Here is a 24131-nt window from a genome sequence, read left to right as displayed (position 1 = left end):
TCATGTTCTTCTTTTTCATTAGGAGAATGCTTCTCTTCCTCGTCTTGTCATATATCTTTTCACCTTTTTAACTTTTTCACCATTTTCACTAACGGAGATAACATCAGCCTGGTTAGGACTTTGTCTGGTGCAATCTTTGTCGTCACTTAGGTAATACTCCAGAGCAACAGTAAGCATGTCATCTTGGAATGAAAGCCCACAGTAAAAATCTGCACATGCCCAAATACTTGTACCTTTCTCTCTCTTTATTTTACAGGCTTTTGAAATTAAATAATGTGAGGAAGTGAGTATGTATTTCTGTATCTGCTACTTTGAGTAGCTACCTAATATCAGTTTCAGTAACTGTACCTTCTCAGTATAATTGGCTGCTGAGATAGCAGTATGTAGATTTTGAAACCACACATCACATTTCATGCATATATCACTATCTTCAGATTCTGCATCAAATGCTTCTACATTATGCATTTCACAAAGTTTTGAAGAAGTTGCATGTGTAGAACTTGTTTCAATTTCTTCCACTTTTCTTTATATAGACTGTTTTCTTCTCGTGCTTCTACCTTTCTTGGATGTTTATAGGGAGATATAGTAGGGGCTACAACGGAAATGCTAACATTCAACACATCAACAACTTCAAATCCGGGAACACAAACATCTGCACTGTCTTCTTCAGTTTCAAATTCAGGTGATGGTGATCGCTCAGGTGGGTTGTCGCAAAATTTCTTCTTGTAGTGAGTGTAGCAATTCCTCCACAATGGATATTTCTGCAGTACCTCTGATAGAGTTCCAACAACTGTGAAGTGTTTTCTGCTTTTCTTAAACACTATCTACTTGTGTCTTTTTTTCGTAGTCCACACAGCTCACTCTTTCACTACTGTATTTCCTCACTGATATTGTATCTAATAAAAAGTTCAAAGCAAACACAAAACTCAATGCAGTATGGTTTACATGCAAGTTCTCACTCATCTGTTATAAACAGAAGAGCAGTGGAAACATGCATATTTTACACCAGAAATTCAGTGATACGAAATATGCAGAATGTTGAAAAATTTTTATCATTTTACATGGAAAAATACTGCCCACTGTGTTTGCACTACCTACTAACATATTAACAAAACAATGTTTTGTGCAATTATCAAAACTTTTTGGATGGGTGTTTTCAAATAAGTAATTTGTAAAAACTTGTAAAATGCAATTTTTTACATGTTTAGTAATAAATATTAACATAATACAGATATCTGGCATGCAGAAGATACTGTTTATAAATAAATAAGAAGCATCTAGTAATATGACAGAAAAGAGAGATTCCTGTGACTTTCCAAATTAGAAAAAAAAATTTAAGTGAAAAAATTAACTTAAATTACATATTTTTGTCTTAAATTTGTAAGTTAAAGGAAGCCCGTTAGTGTTTGGGTATCAACTAAATTTCAACACACTAAGAGGGAGCTGTAATACAAAACATCTCCCAGGTCTCCAGTACTTTTGGTTTATTAGTTATATTTGTTTTTTGCTCTCTACTGTTTTAAGAATTATTTACAAAATACACATTTTTCAAAGGGCCATAGCACTTACAAAAATTAAGATAAAATGAAAATACTTTATTTCTTAACACTTATGACAGAGTCTAATATATATTTTTTTCCAGAGGAATTCATGAGCACAAGTACACATGACCTGTATGATTTGAGATGAAATCACCCTAGAAAATGTAGGAATATAAATGATACAATGTCCCATGATTCAAAACACATTATAACTAGTAAAGGTGACAGAGACAACCAAAACCAAGAGCACTACAATTGCTTTTCTGAACTGTTACCAAACAATTGGCATCAGAACTTTCACTGCTCTCATGACTCTCTGTTCCTTTCTTATGCAGTTTAGTATGAATCCTTGAGAATTTTAACTTTTAAATAAATTTACACAGTGTATAGTATTTACTGTTTATTATAATCATATAAAATCAGTCAATTTAACACAAAAATGTGCTACATCTATAATACTGAACAAAATATTTTGTTTCATGTAATGTAACTTACATTACTTCACTTAAACCATTTCACAATGTAGAATGCTTCACTGCTTTATAACGTTGAACTTAAGATCAAGCTGTAGCAGATAGAAAGCCCAAGGATTTATATAAATGGTCTGTGTTGAAAGCTATCTGCATATTGGCTGCACCTGGTAGAAGACCCAGTCTTCCATAAATGATGGTACAAAGGCCTGGTCACGTGTAAATTTCACTGGTACGGGAAGCTGTTTAAGTTGTGACTCAAACATACTGAGAGCACTTGGGCATGACACTCCATTGGCCTACAACAAGTTTTGACAGTGTAAAAACAATATTGATAATTTCAGTAAAGTCAATAAAACAAAAAGTAACAGTGTGAATGGCAGAACTGCAGCATCTGCTTAGTACATGACAAAACTGAAAAACTGTGATATATACAAAACAAAGACAATGGGTGTATGGTTCTGAGTAACAATATCATTCACAAACTGTGGATGAGGAACAAGTATTTTGGAATCCTTGGTATGCAGAAAAGATACAATAGGTTCAGGTATTGTAATTAATATCTTCTTACTTTCCTACTGCTCTAAAAAATGAGATACAGGTTGCAGTTAAGCTAAATGATTGTCTTGTCATTTGTATATCTGTCCATCCTGCAGAAGCCGTTCCAATTTGTTTGTTGTAAGCGTACTTATTCTACTGCTATTTTGCTACTAATGGAACTGTTTGCTTAATATAAAAAATCTGATAGGTCAATTAAAGAGATTCACAATTATGGTATATTACAGTAGTTTCACTGTAAAATCTTTCATACTGGTTAATATATGGCAACACGATATCATTAGGAAGCATCCAATAAACAGGCTGAGAAAATTAATTAAAAACACACACACACGCACACACACACATGCATTTGCATAAGAGAGAGAGAGGGGTGGGGGGGGGGGAGGGAGAGGAAGGGTAGTGGTGGGTGGGGGAAGGAGTCAGGGCTAAGGCTAGGAATAGCAGAAACATACATGAGAAGCACAAAATAAAATGAAGAAAATGAATAATTAATTAAAATAAATACTAAATGATGGTCAGGAAGAAATGGGAAAATCTGAAACCAAAAAGAGGGACAGAAAAGGAAGAGGAGAATGGAGGAGCACAGGCAGGATAGTTGAAAGGGGACAGAGGCAGTAAGAAGATGGGGAATATTGATGTTTCAGGTCAATGGATTGCAGAACTGTGAGATGTGCTGGTTTTAAGCAAGTGTACAATCCTGAAGCAAGGGCATGTCACCTCCTTTAGGATCATGCCTTGTAAAACATTGTGGCATTCAAAAAAAACTTCAAGTTGAGAACACCTTTTCCTAATTAATAACTGATCTAATTTTCATCAAGTGCTTTGAGTGACCATTCTGTGTGTGTGCTTTATGCATGATTTCTAGTATGACTATTGCTTGAAGCTCATGGTGAAAACAATTAGGTTTTGTGTTGTATTAATAAAGAAAAATAAAACTGTCAGTCCAGCTGGGCCCAAGAAAACAGTCTATCAATAATGGTAAAAATGTGTCATAAATAATAACATCTGCTAATATAGTTGTTAATGTTGTGAGTACTGGTACTAAACCTGCAATAGAGTCTCAACTTACATGAGTCATGTACTTTCCCGTTCGTTTTAGAACTTTGAATGAGATATTTAAAATTAGCCTGATGAAATCCCACAGTTCTCCTTGTGGTGTTGACGATAGTGGTATGTCAGTAAGGTCAGCAAACACATAGTCAAATTTCTTGCCTTCTTTGATGAATTTCTCAAGTACTTTTACACAGTCATCAACAATAATCTGTGAAAAGAAAAAAAATTACAAGTTAATGTGATCACAAAGCATACACTGGCAAATGCAAGACAGTCCCTACTCAGACATGTTTGTGCTTGTGACACCCCCGATGGAATGCATTTATGAACAGCATTTGATGCAATATTGTTTGTGTATGGAAGCTACTGACACTGTAGATATTAGTCAACAGTAAGTTACAAAAATAACTAAAAAAAATGCAGATAGTATAATGGTAGTGGCAGCAGTGTTGTAGAAGCATACAACAAATGTTAAAAATTGAACTGAGTGTTCAACATTGAACTCAGCTTAATTTGCCTATAGGCTGATAATTATCAGATATTATGAGATATATGGAGTTATGAAAGTAAAAAGTAATTAGTTATCCAAAACATTTACAACATAATAGTTATGACCACAACACTTCCTTGTGTGGCAACAGCAACATATCTCCTAAATATGAAGCAATTTTGATGAGCATTTTTCCAATAGCAAATTTGTAAATCAGTTCTGTACAAACCTCATAGTTCTCTCCTTTATACTGATCTAGACAGTTACCACAACAAGAGCGAAGATGTTTCTGACATGCCTGCATCACCTGCTCATCAATCTGTAAAAAGAAGAAATTAACAGTGTAAAAGTTACAATGCACTAGTGAATTATTCATCAGGTTATGTGGGACCATGCCAGCCGAAGTTACTTCGATATGGAATGAGATAATGCATAGTTTACAGAATACTGATTAAAAAATTTATAAATAAAATAAACTAAATAACTAAGAAACAAAAGCAAAAAATTGTTAGAGAGTGTACAAATAAATAACATATCTGAGAGAAAAATTTTCATCTACTGCAAGCAACTATTGTACACGGGTATGCCTCAACATAACATTCCAACCATAATTTAAAGACCTTTGTGTAGGAGACTTAAGGAAGTGTTAACTAACAGCAAATTGTTTGTCCATCTTGCATTCACTAAATAAAAACTGCAGATTCATCTGAATGAGTCAATATTGTTAATAACAAATCCTATTGTGGTGTGTATGTACATGGATGGTAGAGGCAGAATTCCAGGACATCTAAACAAAGTTTGTAAATTGACACTGCAGATCTGTCCAACTTTTTATGGGCTAGTAATATTCTTGGTCAGTACACAAAGTTGCCCCAAAATATGATACCCCACAAGATTATATAGTGAAAGTAAGTGCTGTAAACAAGCCTTCAAAACATTACATGTCAGTGTCAGAAACAGTGGTGATATTATTCTTGTAGAGAAGACAGCAGCACTCAGTTTCTGTACAGTATGTCTAACATGATACTTGCAAGACAGCTTTCCATCAGCTGTCACTCTTAAGAATTTAAAATGGACAACTTCACTGACTGTTTGACCAGCTGGGGACAATAAAATTTTGATTTCACAAGAGTTCAGCATTAAGTACACATTCCATTTTGATGTACTAGAGTGTTGCTCCACTTTGTGAAAAACATGCACTGATGTTATCAGGAACTCAATATCCTGTTTCAGAGCATGCTCCACAAAATGACAGCTATGTTCTTGGTGTCTGTCTCACAACCTGTGCCATCTAGATTTTCCTCCAGATACCACTTTCTTAGAACTCTGCAACTGGGAACTGGTGTTACAATCTGTTCTTGATTATCACTAACTACCTGGCCTTAATTTACATTTATTTCTTTGATCACAGCATTTCTTTTCAGCAACTGTTCTTTCCTTCACTTCTTTTTAGTTTCTATATCTTTTATTTTCTGACCTATCAGTTTTTCCCTGCCATCTACCTCTACCACATACAATGTACTTAGCTTTCTGCTCTTATCAGCTCACGCATGATGTTATGTCAGTAATCTCTGTCTTACTTATTGCCCTATCATCCACCTTTTAACTCTCAGGTTTTCAACTGTTGTCCAGAGCAGTTCCCAACAATCAACCTTTCCTTCTCATCCCATCTGGTAAGCCTACCCTTACCTAGCGTTCTGAGCAACCTTTCTGAACTCTCCGCATTTCTTAAACTTCACCGGTCCTTTTTCTTCATACCTGTTCCCACCCCTTTGACCCTTCTGCCAGAAGAAGGAGCTTCTGACTCCAAAAGCTTGCATATTTACTTAAGGTTTACCTATATTTCCTTGTGCCATTGCTTGGTGAGTAGATTTTATCTATCCCCATTATGAATACTCTATTAGTTAGATTATTTACATTGCATTATATGTATTTCGCAACACAACTTGTGTCATCTGCAAAGAGAATTTTCTTTGAATCATCTGTCTGATACATACCAAGAAAAGTAATAAACACAGAACACAACCCCTATGGCACCCAAGACTTTGCATAGGTCTCACCCTAACAGGTTTGTTCCCTTGTCTGCATATCACATAAAACATCAGCTTAAAGTGCACACCATACAGCATTTCATTACAGTGTGTTTTACTGTGAATAGACTGCAAACATAACTTTGTTCATCTTAATTCTCACTCTACAGAAAATTATTGTTATTTAATGAAGAACTACCAACTTAGTATCCAACGATAATCAGGCTCCCCCCCCCCCCCCTCCCCACCCCAGTCCCGAGTACTGAAATGGAGGAAATATCAGGGCAAACAAACTTGGGCTTCATATTATGGCTGCAGTGTTCTCCAATAGAAGTCACTGCCACCATCACGGGCATGTCTCATAGGCCTGTCCACTGACATGACAGTGTCCTTAAATACCACAGCCCCGCATTTGTCTGGCAGGTTTCACTATTCTCTGAAGCCTTTGATATGCACAAATGGAATCAGAGTGATTGGCCTTGCCTGTATTTATGCTTTTCAATTGGTATTGCTTCATGGGTGGTTTGCACAACCTAACCTTATGATGACATTCACTATGCTATGTACTTTGCTTCTGGCTAGTCATTCACTTTGTGAAATCCACCATCAAGCGCAGGAACTGCCTGTTTGTTCCACCAGTCACTGTATCATTGCTAGTGTGATTTATCAAACTGCATCCTGCCAATGCTGAGTTGACAGAAACATGGTGATGAGGGACTTTCTCAGCATGCAGCTATTCACTGGGAAACATGGCTCATGAGTTTCTATAGCTGTGGCTGCAATGGCTGCAGCTGCAGCAGCAACAACTGCAACAACAGCAAGAAAAGCACTGGAAATTCCAGCAACAATAGCAGGAATTTCTGTTACATACACTGCAAAATGAACAACAGCTTGTGGCTGTAGCATCATCATCTTCTTCTCAACCATCATTTGCTTTGATGAGGCAAATTAAAGTTGGGAGTTCTATTAACACAGTTTTGTTCTTCACTGCAAGGCAAGTCATGTAACTGACTTCAGTGTCACAATGGATTCTAACTGTGCTCTAATAACAAACTGTTTCAAGTGGTGCAGAAGTTACACATACTCTTGGACCCCTATACCTTGAGCTTTTTTCATGTTCATGGTTTGATGACTGTCATCAAGCCATGAACATGAAAAAAGTCACCAAATCCACACTGTTGCAACTAAGTCCAAATTTAACAGTATATGATTAGAATAAATAAACATACACAGTATGGTCTGTTGACAGTTTGCCTCAACAGGTTTAGCACACAAGTTGGATTTTTCATGTACATAGTAAGGTGTGTAATATGCCGAATCATTACTCTGTTATGTTAGTATACATCTAGCTCCTGATATGGAAGTTAATGCAAAGGATTTAGAGCCATCTGTCTAATCCTGCTTGGCTATCTGAGTGGGTCATAACACAGCTTCTCTACATGGTAACCACCATTCAACCACATCTAATGAAATTACATCTGGATCTATCATCTATATAATCTACACCAGGGCTTCAAATTTTTGTATTTAACATAGTTATCTACTAATATTTTGTTTTCTAATGAAAGTTTGCCTTGAAAAACTTATTACCAAAAACAGAGTGTGACAAAAAATTTTAATGGTCACTGTAATAAAAAGAATAAACTAGACAGTAATTGTGAATACATACCTCTACCATTGTAATGAACTTTGGTTTCTCTTTCAAAAGTTCCCATAAAAGAGCTCCATCTCCTCCACCCAAAATCACTATCTCTTTTCCTTCATAATTTTCCTTCCCTCGCTGCATTAATGTTTCTGTGTATATCAGATCACTTTCAGCCAAATCTGTAGACAAAATATAAGTAGATTATTAGATTGACTCATTCCATGCACCACACACACACACACACACACACACACACACACACACACACACACACAGATATAATGTACACAAATAAATATGAAGATTACTCACTCTGATGTTCATCCAGAACAAGTAAATTTCCAAGTGTTCGAGAATGCATAATTCTTATTCTCTGATAAGGCGAAGTAGTTTCATATACAATACTGTCAATGTCATATTCCAAAATACGGTCATCTGTAGATAAACAATTTCAAACACATTACAAAAGCCTAAATATGTTTATAAGGGATTCACATGCTTCAATTCAACTGTATGGAATTTTATGTCCATGGAGCTGAATGCAGTTGCACATTACATTATGGAAATTTTGATTCAGAACTTAAAGTACTCATAAAATACAAGAATAACCTATTATAGCACAAAACAGTATAAAATGTTTTTATCAAGTGATAATAAAATAAGGGTAAAGCATTTTTCTGAGCCAACAATGCTCCTAACATTTTCATTTCACCATATGCCGAAGCAAAATGACTTTTTAAAAGTAAAGCTGCAGTGTGTACATTTTAGCAGTATTTTAGAGCATTTGATAGAGAAGTCTATTGATATGATGTTGGCTGTGGTTTGCAGTCAAATATTTCAGAAAAAGACGCAAGAGATGCTCACTATGTGTAGGTGAAGAAGAGCATTCATGAGTGCTTTAAAAAGAGGGGCGACAGTGACATTACACTAGTTGTAGTCTGCAGTTAAGTATTTCATAAAGACACACAAGGAATGTGTAATATATTAAGACCAAACAAATCAGCACAGGTCCTCATATTTGACCCAGTTGTCCACTCCTACCAACAAGAGAACTTTCACTGTATACCACAACAAGCACTATACCACTGTATTCCTCTTGTAAAGGATTCTCAAATTCTGATAAAACATAGTCCTTTTAAATAAGCAGTATTTGTTTCACAATGTTTTTAAGGGGGAAAAAAAATTTATGGGCACTACCGTGAGAGCCAAATGCTCACTGGCTAGCAAAGTAAAATTTGTCCATAGATTTTTTGATATGTTGACAGTCCTGGAGAGATTCCAAATTAACAACATGGATTATGCACGTCTCATTGCTGTATACTGCTACTAGTGCATGTGAGTGTGCCGCGTGTAGTGTCACCGCATGTACGTGTTTGAATTGGTCACCAACTGTATCAGCTTGAGCCAGCTGCCGGAGACTGCTTGTCTAAGACATGCGCATGGTGTAGTCTCCACCGCACCATTTGCCAGTGACATGTATATGTGCAGAGCAGCACTCATTGACTCTCTTTTATGTTCTTACAATTGTACTATTCACATCAGTGCTCTGTGCCTTGTTATGTGGGGATCAGTGTGAGTCTGATTTCCATTACTGTTCAGCGGTTTATAAATAAAGTCATATCTGTGTTACTTGGACTGGCTTTGTGTATTTCTTGGTTACTACGTGACTGGCGATGATTTTGGAATGATTTCTGCATGTGCAATCTTTAAGTGCAGTTTCATCACATTTATTCATTATGCACGCCGTGCGACCACCTCTGATTGAACAGCTTACTTTCGCTGCAACCATTTTGTCAGGTTCCGTAAACAGACGGGGTACATTCCACCGATCTATCCACCTACTTTTCCTCCACATTATGATTCAGCCAAGGTCTGGAAAGCTTACCCAAAAAAAAAAGACTCGGGCAGTATTTTTTGGCTTTTAGTGTGACAGACTTGAATTTGTGCAAAGCCTTCTTCCTCTTGTGGAATCCACCTAAGGTGTATCAATTATTGTGTCAGCTTGCCCCTTTACAAGATCCATTAGCTGTTACTTATGATCACATACGCAGTTTATTGTCCTACTACCATCACAAATGAATGCATCTCATAGTGGTGTGAGATACACCTCCTGGACCAGACCGTATCAAACCTCAAATGTTTAAATATCTATCAGTGGATAACCAGTGCCATCTCCTTGCCATCTTCAACCACATCTAGAGCAATGGCAAATTATCACTGCAAGTGGAAAAAATGCTTTACCTTTACTTTATTATCACATTGCAAGTATCATCGTTCCAGTGCTAAAACCAGGTAAGAACCCACTAGATATTGATAGCAATCATCCTATTAGCCTCACCACCATTCTGTGCAAGCTGCTTGAACATATGGTGACCGGCAGTTGTGTTGGCTCTTTGAGTCTCAAGAGCTTTCGGCTTCTGTCCCAGGGCGGCCTTTGCCAAGGTGGTTCCACGACTGACAGATTGTCATACCTGGAGTCTAACGTATGAACATCCTTTTCCTGCCGTCATCATCTTATTGCCATCATTTCTGATCTGATGAAAGCCTATGCTACCCCTTGGCAACACCACATCCTCACTACACTACATGAGTGAGGTCTCTGGGACCTTGTCCCAATTGTTATACAGAACTTTCTATCACTCCACATCTTCTGAGCTCAAGGCAGTGCTTCACACAGTTCCCATTTCATCCGAGAGAATGGTGTCTTGTAGGGCTCCGTACTGAGAGTACCTCTCTTTTTAGTGGCCATTAATGGTCTAACAGCAGCTGTGGGGTCCTCAACATCATCTTTTTTATGTGATCACGACTTTTGCATTTTCTTCCACTCATCTACTATTGGTGTGGCTAAACATCGACTACAGGGAGCCACACTAAAGATGCACACATGAGGCCTCACCCACGGCTTTCAGTTTTCCACTGCCAAGACTTACGCCATGCACTTCTCTCACCATTGTACAGTTCCCCTGCACACACAGCTTTATCTCGATTACCATCTCCTTAATGTAGTGGACTATTATCACTTTTTAGGCCTCATCTGTGATGTTAGCTTAATTCAACTTCAACATCTTCATTAGCTTAAGCAAAAGTGCTGACAGCACCTTAACATTCTTGGGTGCCCGAGTCACACCAAATGGGGTGCAGATTGCCCTAAACAGCTGTACAAAGCCCTCGTACAGTTCCGTCTTGACCGTGGGAGCCTGACATATGGTTCAGTATCACCCTCAGCACTGCAGATGGTTGCCCATATACACCATTGTGGAGTTGGACTTGTGACAGGAGCTCTCTGAACAAGCCCAGTGAACAGCCTACTTGTGGAAACTGGGATTCTTTCATTGCGTATCAGGCGACAATTGCTTGCCAACGATACTGCACATGTTCGGAGTTTGCCTCAACATCCACATTACTGTCTTCTTTTCCCTAACAGCAGCCCAGATCAGGGATTACATTTGACATCTGTGTCTGGTCCCTTCTCACTGAACTCGAGTCTTTCCCTCAATCAACTTTTCTCTGGGTCCACTCACATACTCCTCGATGGTGTATACCTTGACTACAGCTTTGTCTGGACCTATCACAAGTCCAAAAAGACTCAGTTCATCCTGCAGCCCTCCATCACCTACCTCCCTCTATTCTTGACACATCCTAGAGTTTAGAAGCAATTTACACAGATGGCTTGACGGTCACATTGGGTTCGCTTATGCTTATGAAGGACGTACTGAACAGTGCTCCTTGCCATATGGCTGTAGTGTTTTCACTGCAGAGCTGATAGCGATCTCTTGCGCTCTTGAGTACATCTGTTCCTTCTCATGGGAGTCCTTCCTCATTTGTAGTAATTCCTTGAGTGCCTTATAAGCTCTCAACCAGTGCTATACTCACATCCTCACCATCCTCTGGTAATGGTGATCTATGATTCCATTTATGTCCTTGAACAACATGGATGGTCAGCAGTCTTCATACGGACCCCAGGACACATTGTAATTCTGGGAAATAAACTTGCTGACAGGCTAGCCAAAGAGGCTACTCATAAATGGAGTCCGGAGATCGGCACACCAGAAAATGACCTCCAATTGGTATTGTGCCATAAAGTTTTTGGTAAGTCCTTTGCCGACTCCACATTGGCCATACTTGGCTGACTCGTGGTCATCTGCTCTGTCGCAAGGACCCAGCCCAGTGTCGCTGCAGCTCTCAATTGACAGTGGTCCACATATTGTTGGACTGTCCCAATCCTGGTGCCCTGAGGCGGACTTTTAGCCTCCCTGATGTATTACCTATCGTGGTAAGTGACAATGCCTCAATGGCTGATATAGTTTTAAGTTTTATTCGAGAGGGCGGTTTTTATGACTCAATCTAAGGGTAGGTGTCTGGCCTTCTCGCTCAGGCTTTCACCCTACCTGTATTTTAACTTTTCCTCATTTGGTCTGGTGCCATCTGTTCTGACTTGGTGTTCATCTCTTCACCATCTGCGTTTCTCTTGCATTGAGATTTTAGGGTGACAATTTTAATGTGCTGCAGAATGGTTGGCTCATCCCTTTTTTAGTCTTGCAATCTGCCAGCCCAGGGTGTCTGATATATTGTTTTAAAACCTTCCATCGTTTCTTCCTTATAGTTAATGTTTTCCATTTTTGCTTGCTACTTTCATTTTCTCCTTCGGTGTGGTTACACACTTAGTTTTACACATTTTGTTCCTTCCCTGTATTTCAGGTGATAGTATTCTTTTGGAGTATGATTTTAATCCTTGACCTGTGTGACTAAGAAAAACGGCACTGATGAACATGTAGTTTAGTCCCTTTACCCTACAAACTAATCAACCAACTACAGCAACAGGAGTTGAATTATACTGATATTGCAAGAAACCAAACCAGTCATACAGGGCCTGGGCAAGTGTCAATACGTTACTGACGCCTGTAATAACTCTTACACAGGCCAATGGTGTGCAACATAATTATCTGTTAAGTCCAGAAAAGATACTGCACTAGAAGGCAAATAGCACAATTTTCTGAAGTTTCTCTGGCAGTGGGTGATCAAATTGAAGCACGAGGCAATGTGGCACTACTGTCAGAAGATGTGCCAACCAGGATGACAGCTGGTGTGAGGAAGTGGCAGTGGCAACATTAAACATGCGGGCCAAATGCTGAGTTGAACAACGTCAGCCCAAGCAGCCTCAATTGACATAGTGTCAACATTCTCTGTCTCCCAAGTTATTTATTGAATTAAGTGTTTTTCATTGAGTTATCTGGCTACAGCTCGACACAACTGCTGCAGTAACGTTACGGAATCCCCAGACCTATGACACCAGTCATGCAGAAGGACCTCAGTTACACCAACGTGGAAGCTCATCAGTTATAACAGGAAGCTCATCAGTTATAACAAACAGAACATTGCCATGTTGCAACAATTTATAGTATCTACCTCTTACAAATCAGTGGTTTGCTCCATAATATTTGCTGGTGCCAGGTTACTTGTAATTTGCTGATGCCAGTTTTGAGAAATTGTTCAGGATGGAGACATTTCAGGCATTTGGACTTTCTATCACCAATGCTGTTCACCTTGTGTCCAATCAGGTACAGTATTCTCAGTTGGAAATATTGTGTGAGGAGAGTCTAATTTTCATTACTGTTCATGAATCAAGCCATTATTTGGGTTACTTGAACCGTCTTCATGTATTACTTGGCTACTACACTCATATTACCTGCACTCCAGTAGGAAAACAGGAATCCAGTGGAGTAATGTACAGAAACATATCAGCAAGATAATTTTGGTGTCGCCGCCAGACACCACACTTGCTAGGTGGTAGCTTTTAAATCGGCCATGGTCCGTTAGTATACATCGGACCCGCTTGTCGCCACTATCAGTGATTGCAGACCGAGCGCTGCCACACGGCAGGTCTAGAGAGACTTCCTAGCACTCGCCCCAGTTGTACAACCGACTTTGCTAGCGATGGTTCACTGACTAATACGCTCTCATTTGCCGAGACGATAGTTAGCATAGCCTTCAGCTACGTCACTTGCTACAACCTAGCAAGGCGCCATTACCAGTTACTATTGATACTGTAAATAATGTACCGTCAAGAGCGACTTTCACCATTTATGGATTAAAGTTAAGTATTCCACCAGCTACGTCCGTTTTTCTAAATTCTAATTTCCTTGACCTGTTCCATGACCTCACGCCAGCCTGCGTGAGCTAAAACACGTGCCTTTCGGCTTCTTCTAATAATACGGGGTTGGCTCTCCTGCCAACCCACAACAATAATGACAATACCAGAATGTGGGATGTTATTGGCTTCCAGTCACTAATCTTTTATCCTCTTTGAGCACAAAGAACACTGTACAAAATAAGAACTTGCAATATGAAATTTAAAAAATGAACATTAACTACAATTACAATATGGGAAGTCCCGAGTGGAAACAATGGAGGGACTACAGGTAACCACTTATGGTGTATTTAACGCCTAAAGCTATCAAAATCCATTTAAACAAAATTGAAACAACCTCCAACTCCCTCTCATTCTCACTCTACATTCACGGTCTCACCTCTGCAGTCTTTATCATCTTCTGATCTCACCTCCCTCTCCCAATCTACTCCTCCACTTCACTGTGTGCACCTGCAGCCCACCTGTCTGTGCACAGGTGAGCTCACAAATTTCACATTTCCATTCCATCCCCTTGCTGTCTTCCTAGCCTGGTCCCCTTCCCTCCCCTTATCCATCTCTACCTTTCTTGATTTACTATTCAATCAAAAGAATGACCAATTCTTAACTCTTTGGATTATACACCTCTTCTTTCAACTTGCTTTGGCTTTTTTTGTGCTAGCAATTGCTGACAGTGCAGAAAGAGATGATTGCCTGCTTATGGCATAAAATATAAAATGACACGACCTTCACACAAATGGCCTCCCTATTCATTCTATGAGAGGCAATCAAATGGAAACTGAACACCTGCCATAATGTGGCCATGGACTGGTTCCATTAAAAAGTAATCACTGCAGGCATTAAGACATTTATTCTACTGGGAGCCGATATGATCAATTCTTAGCCCGACTGAAACCGATGTCCACATGTCTTTCTTAAGGTCGCCAAGGATGTGAAAATCATGTGATAAAAGATTAATCACCAGACTTTAGTCTTTGTCCAACTGTCAGTGAGGGGCATGTGGTGTTGTGCAACAGGATAATTCCGTCCAACAGAATTCCTAGGCCCTCTGACTCTACGGCACATTGCTGCTTTTGCCGCGAACTGACTGTTGTTCCACACTTAAGGAACTTGACGAACAGAGGAAGCATGCTGTTGCACAATAACATCCACTCCCACAATGTCAATTAAACAAAAGATACACTTCGACAATTTGCTTGGACAATACTGCAACATCCTCCATAAAGCCTGGATCTTTCATTGTGTGATTTTCACATCTTTCGCGACCTTAATAGAGACGTGCACGGACTTTGGTTTCAGGCTGATGAGGAATTGATCATCTTGCCTCCCACTGGGATAAATGTGTTGATGTGTATGGCAATTACTTCTGAATGGAACAATTCCATTATCAAGTTGTGGTGGGTGTTTGGTTTCCATTTGACTGCTCCTTCTATGAGAGTGTTGCAGTATTCAGGAACAAGTACAAGAGCATACAATATTGACAATATGTGTACAACTGAAAATACACATTCTTCATGGATTCCCACTTTCCACACAGTATTCACTTTCATTTTCTGGTCGTTACTTGCTATCTCCTTGTGAACCATGCTTTGTTAGCACTATTTGCACCTGGTTAAGAATGTATGAACTATTTCAATAGTCACTGGTGCAGATATGGAAAAGTGGTGACACTTGCACTGTAACTGATTGATATGCTAGTTGTTCAGTCTTTTTCCAGAAAACAGACTTGATTGAATTTGAATCATTTTTATTTTTCACCAGACAAATATTTGTTGCATTTTGTTATTCTATCAACTAGGCCTACATCTTATGCAGAATTTTTTCATAACAAATTTCAGATATTATTCTCTTGCTGGGAAAAACGTAATGTGAAGGCAAGGACTGCTAAAGAATAGATTGACTAATAATGATCAAAAATTTATTGAGAAATGGTATACTGGATAATATGAGGTTGTTTTTTAAAGATAGTGAACTAGTTCCAAAAATGTAGCTCTTTTACATGTTTAAAAACTGCAAGTATCTCATTTTGTTTCTATACTTCATACATACATTCTTACTGAAGGGAACAATTTGTTACTGTATTCTAGAATTTAAACACTCAGTCAGTAATAATAAGGCACATGTGAAATAAGCTTACCTGCTGCTGTGAAGTATCTGTCGACAACAGCTCCAAGTTCTATGGCCGGAAAGGCATTGCTCCTTTTGCCATGACATTTCTTGATTAAACTTTGCTCAAGTTTCCGAATACACTGGAATAAAGAATATTTCAACTGGAATTACTGCTCTCCTAGATAACATTAAAATTATAGTTTTTGGAAAGTTAGTTTCAAGGGATTGCTGCAGAAATGAATATTGTGCACTAGCTCATGTGTTGGAAACATTCCACATTGTAGCATTGTACTCTGGCTTGGAACTGAAGAGATGATTAAATCAAATCAAATATTTTTACAAGTGGAGCTCAACCAAGATATTCATACTAGAATCCATTCTGAAATCTATATATTTCTGATATACGCTTTTTGACAGTAAGTCTATCTTATAAAACTTTACTCATTCCATATCCCACAAGGAGTGCTGGTTAAAACATGACTCATAATCGGGGGATAAAGGATCAAATTCCTGTTCGGCCATCCAGATCCAGGTGTTTCAGGGTTTCTTTAAATCATTTGAGGCAAATTCTGAAACGGCTCCTTCATTAACAAAGTCAATGGAACTCATATCAAATCAGAAACAATAAAAAATAAAACAGCACCAACACTGGTACTGTGACAATCTTGATTGGAGCTGTCTTGACCCGTGTTATTGGGTTGATGGTTGTATGTGACCACTGTATAGATAAACATCATATACACGTAAAAAACAGCACTTGTACAGAAGAGTATTATCATCTCTCTTATGCCAAAAATGCAGATGTGCCAAAATAGTGATTCTGAATTAAGTGAATCAGGGAGTTTAATTTTTTGTGTTCCTTGCTACGGGAAAAATGGAAAGTCCAGTATCTTCAAAGTTCAAAAGAAGTATACTTTGTAGTGCCATAACAACGAATGTAGCACATTCACTATTTTGACACTCTGGTGACTCATACCGCGTAACATCAAAAGAATGAATGTGGCAAATCATCCTCTTGGTGCTGCACTGAATGCTCTCACTTCACTGTGCAAGTACGGATGTTCTACATACATTGATTAGACCTACCAACAAATTTTATTATGTGCAATTACAATTACATGTTTTGTCATTATTTGTGTCATCTCACGCATAACAATGTATTGAGACAGGGGCGATTCTAGAAGTCGGTCGGGGGGGGGGGGGGGGGGGGGTCTTAGGGGGGAGAGGGGGTTTGGGGGACTGGAATATCACTTAACTAAAGGAGAGTTGGGGTCCTCCACTGACAAACTGGTAAAATTTGGTTTTGCATAAAGCAGTTTTTGGTAACCGTTTTGGAGTTCAAGGTAAAAAATGTGTATTAATAAATAATAAGATGCCCATTTTAAGTTAAATGATATTTATTGGTTTCGATAGTAAGCTATTTGTTGCTCTTATTCTTTTGTTAAAATGTGTTTGAAATACATTGCAACCTACATTACTCCACAAAAAAAGATTGAATCTGTTGGAGTAATATATTCACTGATTTCTTAAGTCATTTTATCCAGTGCAAAATGATACTCCATTGGGGCAGGGGGGGCGGGGGGATATAGCCCCCACAGCCCCCTCCCTCCTCGCCACTGCCCCTGTATTGACAATACTTCAGCTGTTCATTTATCTATTCAGTTCATTACAGCAATTATAAATGTCAACTCTCATAGCTAAAGGGCACACCATTATTTTCAGAAAAAGTGTTCAATTTCATAATTCAGTCATGAGAAATATGAACATATTTTGCACTCTTATCTTTAAATTTGGAAAAAAGAACTTTGTTCTTTACATGGTCATCACAGGTATATTGAAATCTTACTTGTCAACTATCAGATCTTTTAGATTCACATTAGAAAAATTTCAGCCTTCAGACTGTATTGAAACAAACAGCTCTGGTGATGACTGTGTTGTTAATTGGGGCAATAACATCAGTAATATAGATACATGCAACCAAGATGAAAGGAACCTCAGTAAAGATGTAGTAGAAGAAGATGAAGTAACATTCTTTATGAACCCATTGAGATTTTCATCACTCATACCTGCTCCGTATCAAGAATAATGGCATACAACAATGTTTTATGTTAGTAGACATAGACAACCAAATCAAGAAGTATGTGTTTTAAATAGCAAGGAAAGGTCAGATGAACAAAACCAGTTTGTTGCAAATCATATGCAAAAATGGCCAAGAAGTGAATAACAAAAAATATACAAAGTAGCTAAAAGTACTTGCCTCAGAGCAAACTGCCATGATATTTCCATACCTACCTTAAGTGTGACTGTAGTTATGACAGAAGTACTCTTTCAAATTGCTGTGATGGTATGTTAAGCAACACCAGTGTGGCAGACACCACCTACATAAGCTGTCAGAGAGTATGGTGATCATATATGCCAGCACCTCTTGAGTTATGCTACCACATCATTAAGATCTCTACCTGTGGCTGATATCTATGGGGCCAGGCAGGTGGATTATGTGCTCGCAATGGAAGTGGACAAAAAAAGAAGGTATTTCAATTCAAGCCTGAGTATTACTGTAAAAGAGGCCCTACAATGTCAAATACGAAGTGGATGAATGCAAACATGAATGTTGATTCCCACACACATACGAAAAAACTTTCAATTTCTAAAGCAAAAATTAAGAAACTGCTCACTACATGCAAGAAACAGTTGATTCTAAAGAAATCCCATTCACATTATCATTGTCCATTGAATGGTGGAAATGGTGGGAATATGTTAGCAGAAGTTCTTGTCAAGAACTAGAGAAAATTCTGTTCCTACATAAAATTGCTGATTGCTTCTATCCAGTCACTTGCTGACCAGTCTGATGTAGCAGTAGAAGACAGCAATGGGAAAGCTTAAGTTTTAAATTTCTTGTTTAAGAAATCATTCACACTGAAGGATCATACCAACATATTATCATTCGACCATCGCCGAGACTCCTGGAGGACATAGTAGCAGGTATCCCTGGCTTAAATAAGTAGTTGAAAGAGTTGAAAGCAAATAAGTCGCCAGTTCCAGATGAAATCCCAGTTCGGAGGGGATCAAACAGCAAGGTCATCGGTCCCATCAGATTAGGGAAGGAGGGAAAGAAGTCAGCCTGACCTATCAAAGGAACCATCCCCACATTTGCCTGAAGCAATTTAGGGAAGTCATGGAAAACCTAAATCACGATGGCCAGATGTGGGTTTGAACTGTTGTCCTCTCGAATGCAAGTAGAGTGTGCTAACCACTGCACCACTTCTCTCGGTTTCATTGTATAGGTGTTTGGGGAAGGGGTTACGAACACTTAGTAGTTAACCATAGTATTCAGTTTAAAGATTGTGACACTGAGGCTTGCACTAACACCATAGGGGAATTTTTGAGGGGCAATTAAATCTGTTATAGGGAGAGTGAAGATGCACTCTTCCAACCTGCAATCTCATTTAGATTAGTATCTCCCTGGCAGAAGATAATTTCTGAGAATTTTTGTGTTTTTTGAGAGCCCCAGTGTGGTTAGTTTTAGGTGTCTGATTCGTGTGTGTGTGGGGGGGGAGGGGGGGAGGAGGAGGAGGAGGAAGGTAGGGATGAGGTTGTGGGTATTGTTAGCAGCTTTTTGGTTTTTTGTAAGTTGTGACTGATTTTTGTTTTCATTTTTTTTTCTTTGTGGGTTTTGTTTTTGGGAATGGTATTGGGTGGGCTGGGGTTGGATTGTGAGTGGGAGGTTGATGGCGTTTATGGAGATGATTTGTGGAGGCTTTTGTAGGTAGGTAATTTTTGTTTTGGTTTTGTCCTACAGTAAAATGTAAATGCCGTGTGACTAGGGCCTCCTGTCGGATAGACTGTTCACCGGGTGCAAGTCTTTCGATTTGACACCACTTCAGCAACTTGCGTGTCGATGGGGATGAAATGATGATGATTAGGACAACACAACACCCAGTCCCTGAGCGGAGATATCTCTGACCCAGCTGTGAATCGAACCTGGGCCCTTAGGATTGACATTCTGTCGTGCTGACCATTCAGCTACTGGGGGCAGACTATTCTACAGTAATTGTGATGCTTTGTCTATTTTATATTCATGGTATTTCTGCTGCATTTTAAATATTCAAGTCAATATGGGCTTATTTCGGTTTTCGAGTATTGGCTTCGGCGAAGTTTTGTGAGTTATGTAGGTGTATGAAGTTTAAGGTTGTGGTCTTTTTATTTGTGGTTTGCCAGTAGATATCGAGAACTACGTTTGAGTTGTCTAAGTCAAGGGAAATGTGATGTTTTGGTATTGTGGGCTTTGTTTGAGTTATATAGGTCGAGTGAAGTGTACGATTCCTGTTGGTTTTGTGGCTGTAGAGTTTCTCTTATAATATTTGTTTTGGCATGGTGTGGTGTTTCGTATTGTTTTATAATTAGCTTGTCCCCGCCATAAAACTACTTCCCGCAGTTGTCCCATTAGTTTCATTCGGTTGTCCCGTTAGTTTCATTTTATTGTTGAAGTGAGACGTTCTTGTGCCGCTTTTATTTTGTTACCGTTTGTTGGCATGCGTACGTAGCAACGGTATCGTCGCCATTTTGTACACACTGCAAGTTGACGTTTCCGCCATAATGATGACGTCACAGGTCAAAGCAGACGGGTGGAGTCGGATGCTTCCCTAATGCTGTGGTTAGGTTGCGGTCCCAGGATTACTTTCATTTAGTGGTAATAACAACCACATACTGCTTATAATGGAAAGCTGACTAAAAACAGAAATAAGTACTTCACATCTACACTTTACAAGCCACTGTGACGTTAATGACAGAGGGAACTTCCCTCTTGTACCACATATTGGTACACCTAAATTTTCGTTTAAAATGGAATATATAACAGAAAGACAGGTTAGATGTTGATGGCGGTAACATACCTATTTCGCTAGATAAAAAGAGTACAGCACATTAATATGGAAGACAGGTGTTCTGGTTTCAATTCTGGGGCAGCCAGCCGACAGTTTTAATTTACTGATCAGTAATTTGAATTGACACAACATCGTTGGCAGAAGATCTAAGTAGATATGTTTATTCATCCCATCAGAAAGATTTCGGTTCACTTATAGTACTGCTCCTTTATAAAGCACATGTAAAGTGTGTTACTACCTGCATGTAGTTTTGTCATGTTTGCGTTCCTGACGGTGGACAATGCAGTATGAAAAGTGTTCTCTGTAAGCGTTCCATTGGTCTTGAATAGCAGCAGGGGGCAGCCAAGCTTAATGACCCAGTTCAATGGAGGGAACTTCAATAACACCGCGAAATCCGTCCGTTATGTGAAAAATTGTGGGGAGGTTTGAGATTTAACCCACAACAAGAGCTTTATGGCAACACCTCTTCTTACCTTGGTGACTGAACGATCCATGCAACATGCAAATAACAAATTACCCAAAAACATAACTGACTTTGAAGATTCCTTTCAGTATCAGTATCATTTTAAGTCTAGACCGAACACCAACACGTTGGCGACCTCGACCACCGTTTACATTTTGAGTTCAAAAAACAAGAACAGAAATTAAACTTTACTGGAGAACTCACCTCAAAATTGAGAAGTGGTTTCTCGTTGTCCTCTTTGTAATACTCGATAGCACAAATCACACCACCCGCCGAAAAACATTTGACACTCACTATAGAGTCTCTATCCGCTGTATACACTGATACAAAGATGTCACCAACATGCATACTTCTCTGAAACTTCAATAACGGAAGGTAATCGCCTAAGACACTTTCCACGTTTTCCAGTAACATTTTCCGTTCATCTGCAAATACAACCGTAACCAAAATGTTAAAAACGTAAAATTCAACTCTATATAATCTTTTCATTGCTGTACTAGATTGTTTAAAATAACGATAACTAACTACAAGAGGTAGTCACCACAAAAAAATTAAGTTACGTAATTAGTTATTTGTTTGTTTGGAGATACAGGTCTGCAGTCTTGGTACACACTAGAGATGGGCAAAGTGAAACATGTAACTGTTTCGAAACAAATGAAACAGTACAATGTAATGTTTCGATACGTTGTTTCGAAACAGTGAAACAATTTGTGTTTTGTAATCTAATAAACCTACACAATTTATCATCTTGAATGTCTACTGTATAAGTATGTCCATATAAACACAAATGAGGTGCGAGGGCGCTAATCATATAGCAGGAAGTATGAAACTATCACTTTGTCGTATTGGCAGTTTCGTATTTCATGCAGCAAATGCACTGCTTTCGTGCCGTGTGACTTTCACACTTTTCATTTGGCTGAGGACAGCTATAGCTGAAGACAGAAGAACCATCACGAACGGAACTGGAGATGGGAGCGAACTGCAGAAACTACGGATATGCTACTGGGATTCCCACATTCCGTTAGTATGGGTTATATACCCATCCCGCTAATTTCCATGCACACAAAGGAAATCATTGTGGATAATAGGCACAGTGACTATAGACTCACAAATAACGCCAAATACTTCGAATAAATAACAAAATATAACAAAAAAAATTTGTCTTTCAAGGTGTTTCGAACCGTTACTATAAATTCACCATGCTTCCCAACCCTTCCCGTTCACCATTACACTATCAGTGATATGTCAAACAGATTGCTTGCAATTATACCTACATCTAATTTATGTATATGTCTAATAACTGTCACTCTACGCCTTTTTTTATTCAAAATGTTGTAGGCTTACTTGCGTTTTTTAATATGATTATTGCACATGAACAGAGAAGCGCATGTTATAAAAAAGTGTAATTTAACTAAATGATTTTCACATATTTATTATTTTCTATGTGAATAGTATGCGTTGTTTTATTGTTTTGTTAGTGTTTCTAAAGCAGATGTTACGCCATTTCGGAATAGGACAGTCAGCTAGAAACGAAGCTTTATTTTCGGATATCTTAAGCTTCATGCTATTTGCTGTCAAAAAGATTTCGACACTCTTGAAAGTGTTTCATGGAGTGGTATGTTGTGTTTCAGTACCTGTGCCGAGCCCGAATGTCGTCCGACACAGAGCGGAATGAAACATCCCTGTTTCGATACAATTAGTCCGTTCCAAGCACAGGTGGACTGAAACAGCCTTATTTTGAAACAACGATACAGTTTCTGTGTCTGGCTCGAGATCGAATCTGGTCCGGTTATCCCAGACAGGGGCGGAATGAAACACCACTGTTTCGAAACAGTGAACCACAGCCGTTCCGAGACACTGAAACAGTTCCACGTATCGATACACTGTATCGAAACATAGAAACAGTGGCCAAGTCTAGTACACACTGAAATCACTGCGTCACAGGACGGTAGTAAGCGAGAACAGAGGCTGCACGAACTGGCGACGCACATTATTGTAGTGGAGTGTCGAGCGGTAATTCGCTTCCGGCAGCAGCGGAAATGCTATAGCTTTATCAGATCAATACAGACGGCTAAAGAAAGTCATCTGGATCGACATGCCCACAGCATTTCGGCTGCTGCAGCTAAAAACAAATCATCGCACGAAGCTTCCCTTTAATAACGACCTGTGCCATTCTCCTTTGTCTCCTCTAGCGGCGTGTTAAGGTACTGTGGCAGGGGGATATCAATGTACACCAGGGCTGCAAACTTAACGTATCGTTTTAATTTTTATTAGATCACAATTAAAACTTTATGAGTACAACCCGTACTGTGTTATCGCAGCATTTGAAATGTATCTTTAAAAATAGCGTAATTTACCTTCATTCGTAGTACACGAACGGTTGACAGAGAAACCTACAAGGATGGTGTCGACGGGCATGGTGGAGAGACTGGCTCGGTAACATGTAGACCCTGCTATATATCTGCCCTCCATGCGGCGCAACGTATCGGGCGTGTTGCAACACAAGGAAAACCGCGGGAGTATATTTCTTCGTGATCGCCTGGTACATCCCCGGTTTTGTTTGCAGGTATGCTTGCTGAATCTTGATTGTTACATAACGCTAGAGAATTGCAAACCACTCCGTTATATCCACAGCAGTTATAATCTCTTACAGTGGCAATTACTGCTTCCTGGAATTCTACAAATCGAGACGCAATATCTTCATGATAATCAGTATACTTCTGTTTTCATTTCCAGGACGA

General features: G+C 39.0%; 1 protein-coding gene across 1 annotated transcript; it reads right to left on the bottom strand.

The window, feature by feature from the left end:
- Nucleotides 1–1314: 1314 nt before the first annotated feature.
- On the bottom strand, nt 1315–23810 carry LOC124545184 (spermine synthase-like). The gene is made up of 8 exons (XM_047124045.1): nt 23748–23810; nt 21595–21815; nt 16073–16184; nt 8103–8225; nt 7815–7969; nt 4345–4434; nt 3642–3833; nt 1315–2310 (listed from the first exon to the last, which is right to left on the bottom strand). Exons 1-8 carry the CDS (start codon nt 23806–23808, stop codon nt 2158–2160), a joined length of 1107 nt encoding a protein of 368 aa, XP_046980001.1. The 5' UTR covers nt 23809–23810; the 3' UTR covers nt 1315–2157.
- Nucleotides 23811–24131: the final 321 nt, after the last annotated feature.

The sequence above is a fragment of the Schistocerca americana genome, chromosome 8 (genome assembly GCF_021461395.2).
Source record: "Schistocerca americana isolate TAMUIC-IGC-003095 chromosome 8, iqSchAmer2.1, whole genome shotgun sequence".
Lineage (NCBI taxonomy): Eukaryota > Metazoa > Arthropoda > Insecta > Orthoptera > Acrididae > Schistocerca > Schistocerca americana.
Note: the sequence above shows the minus strand (reverse complement) of the source record. Positions and strands in the feature narration are given on the sequence as shown.

Bases quoted from the DNA above. Each gene is read 5' to 3' on its own strand.
- LOC124545184 (XM_047124045.1), bottom strand. From the start codon at position 23,808: ATGCCCGTCGACACCATCCTTGTAGGTTTCTCTGTCAACCGTTCGTGT. The intron at 21,816-23,747 runs GTAAATTACGCT...TTGTATTTGCAG, and splicing joins TTCGTGTACTACGAATGAAG to ATGAACGGAAAATGTTACTG. The intron at 16,185-21,594 runs GTGAGTTCTCCA...TCTTTATTCCAG, and splicing joins AACCACTTCTCAATTTTGAG to TGTATTCGGAAACTTGAGCA.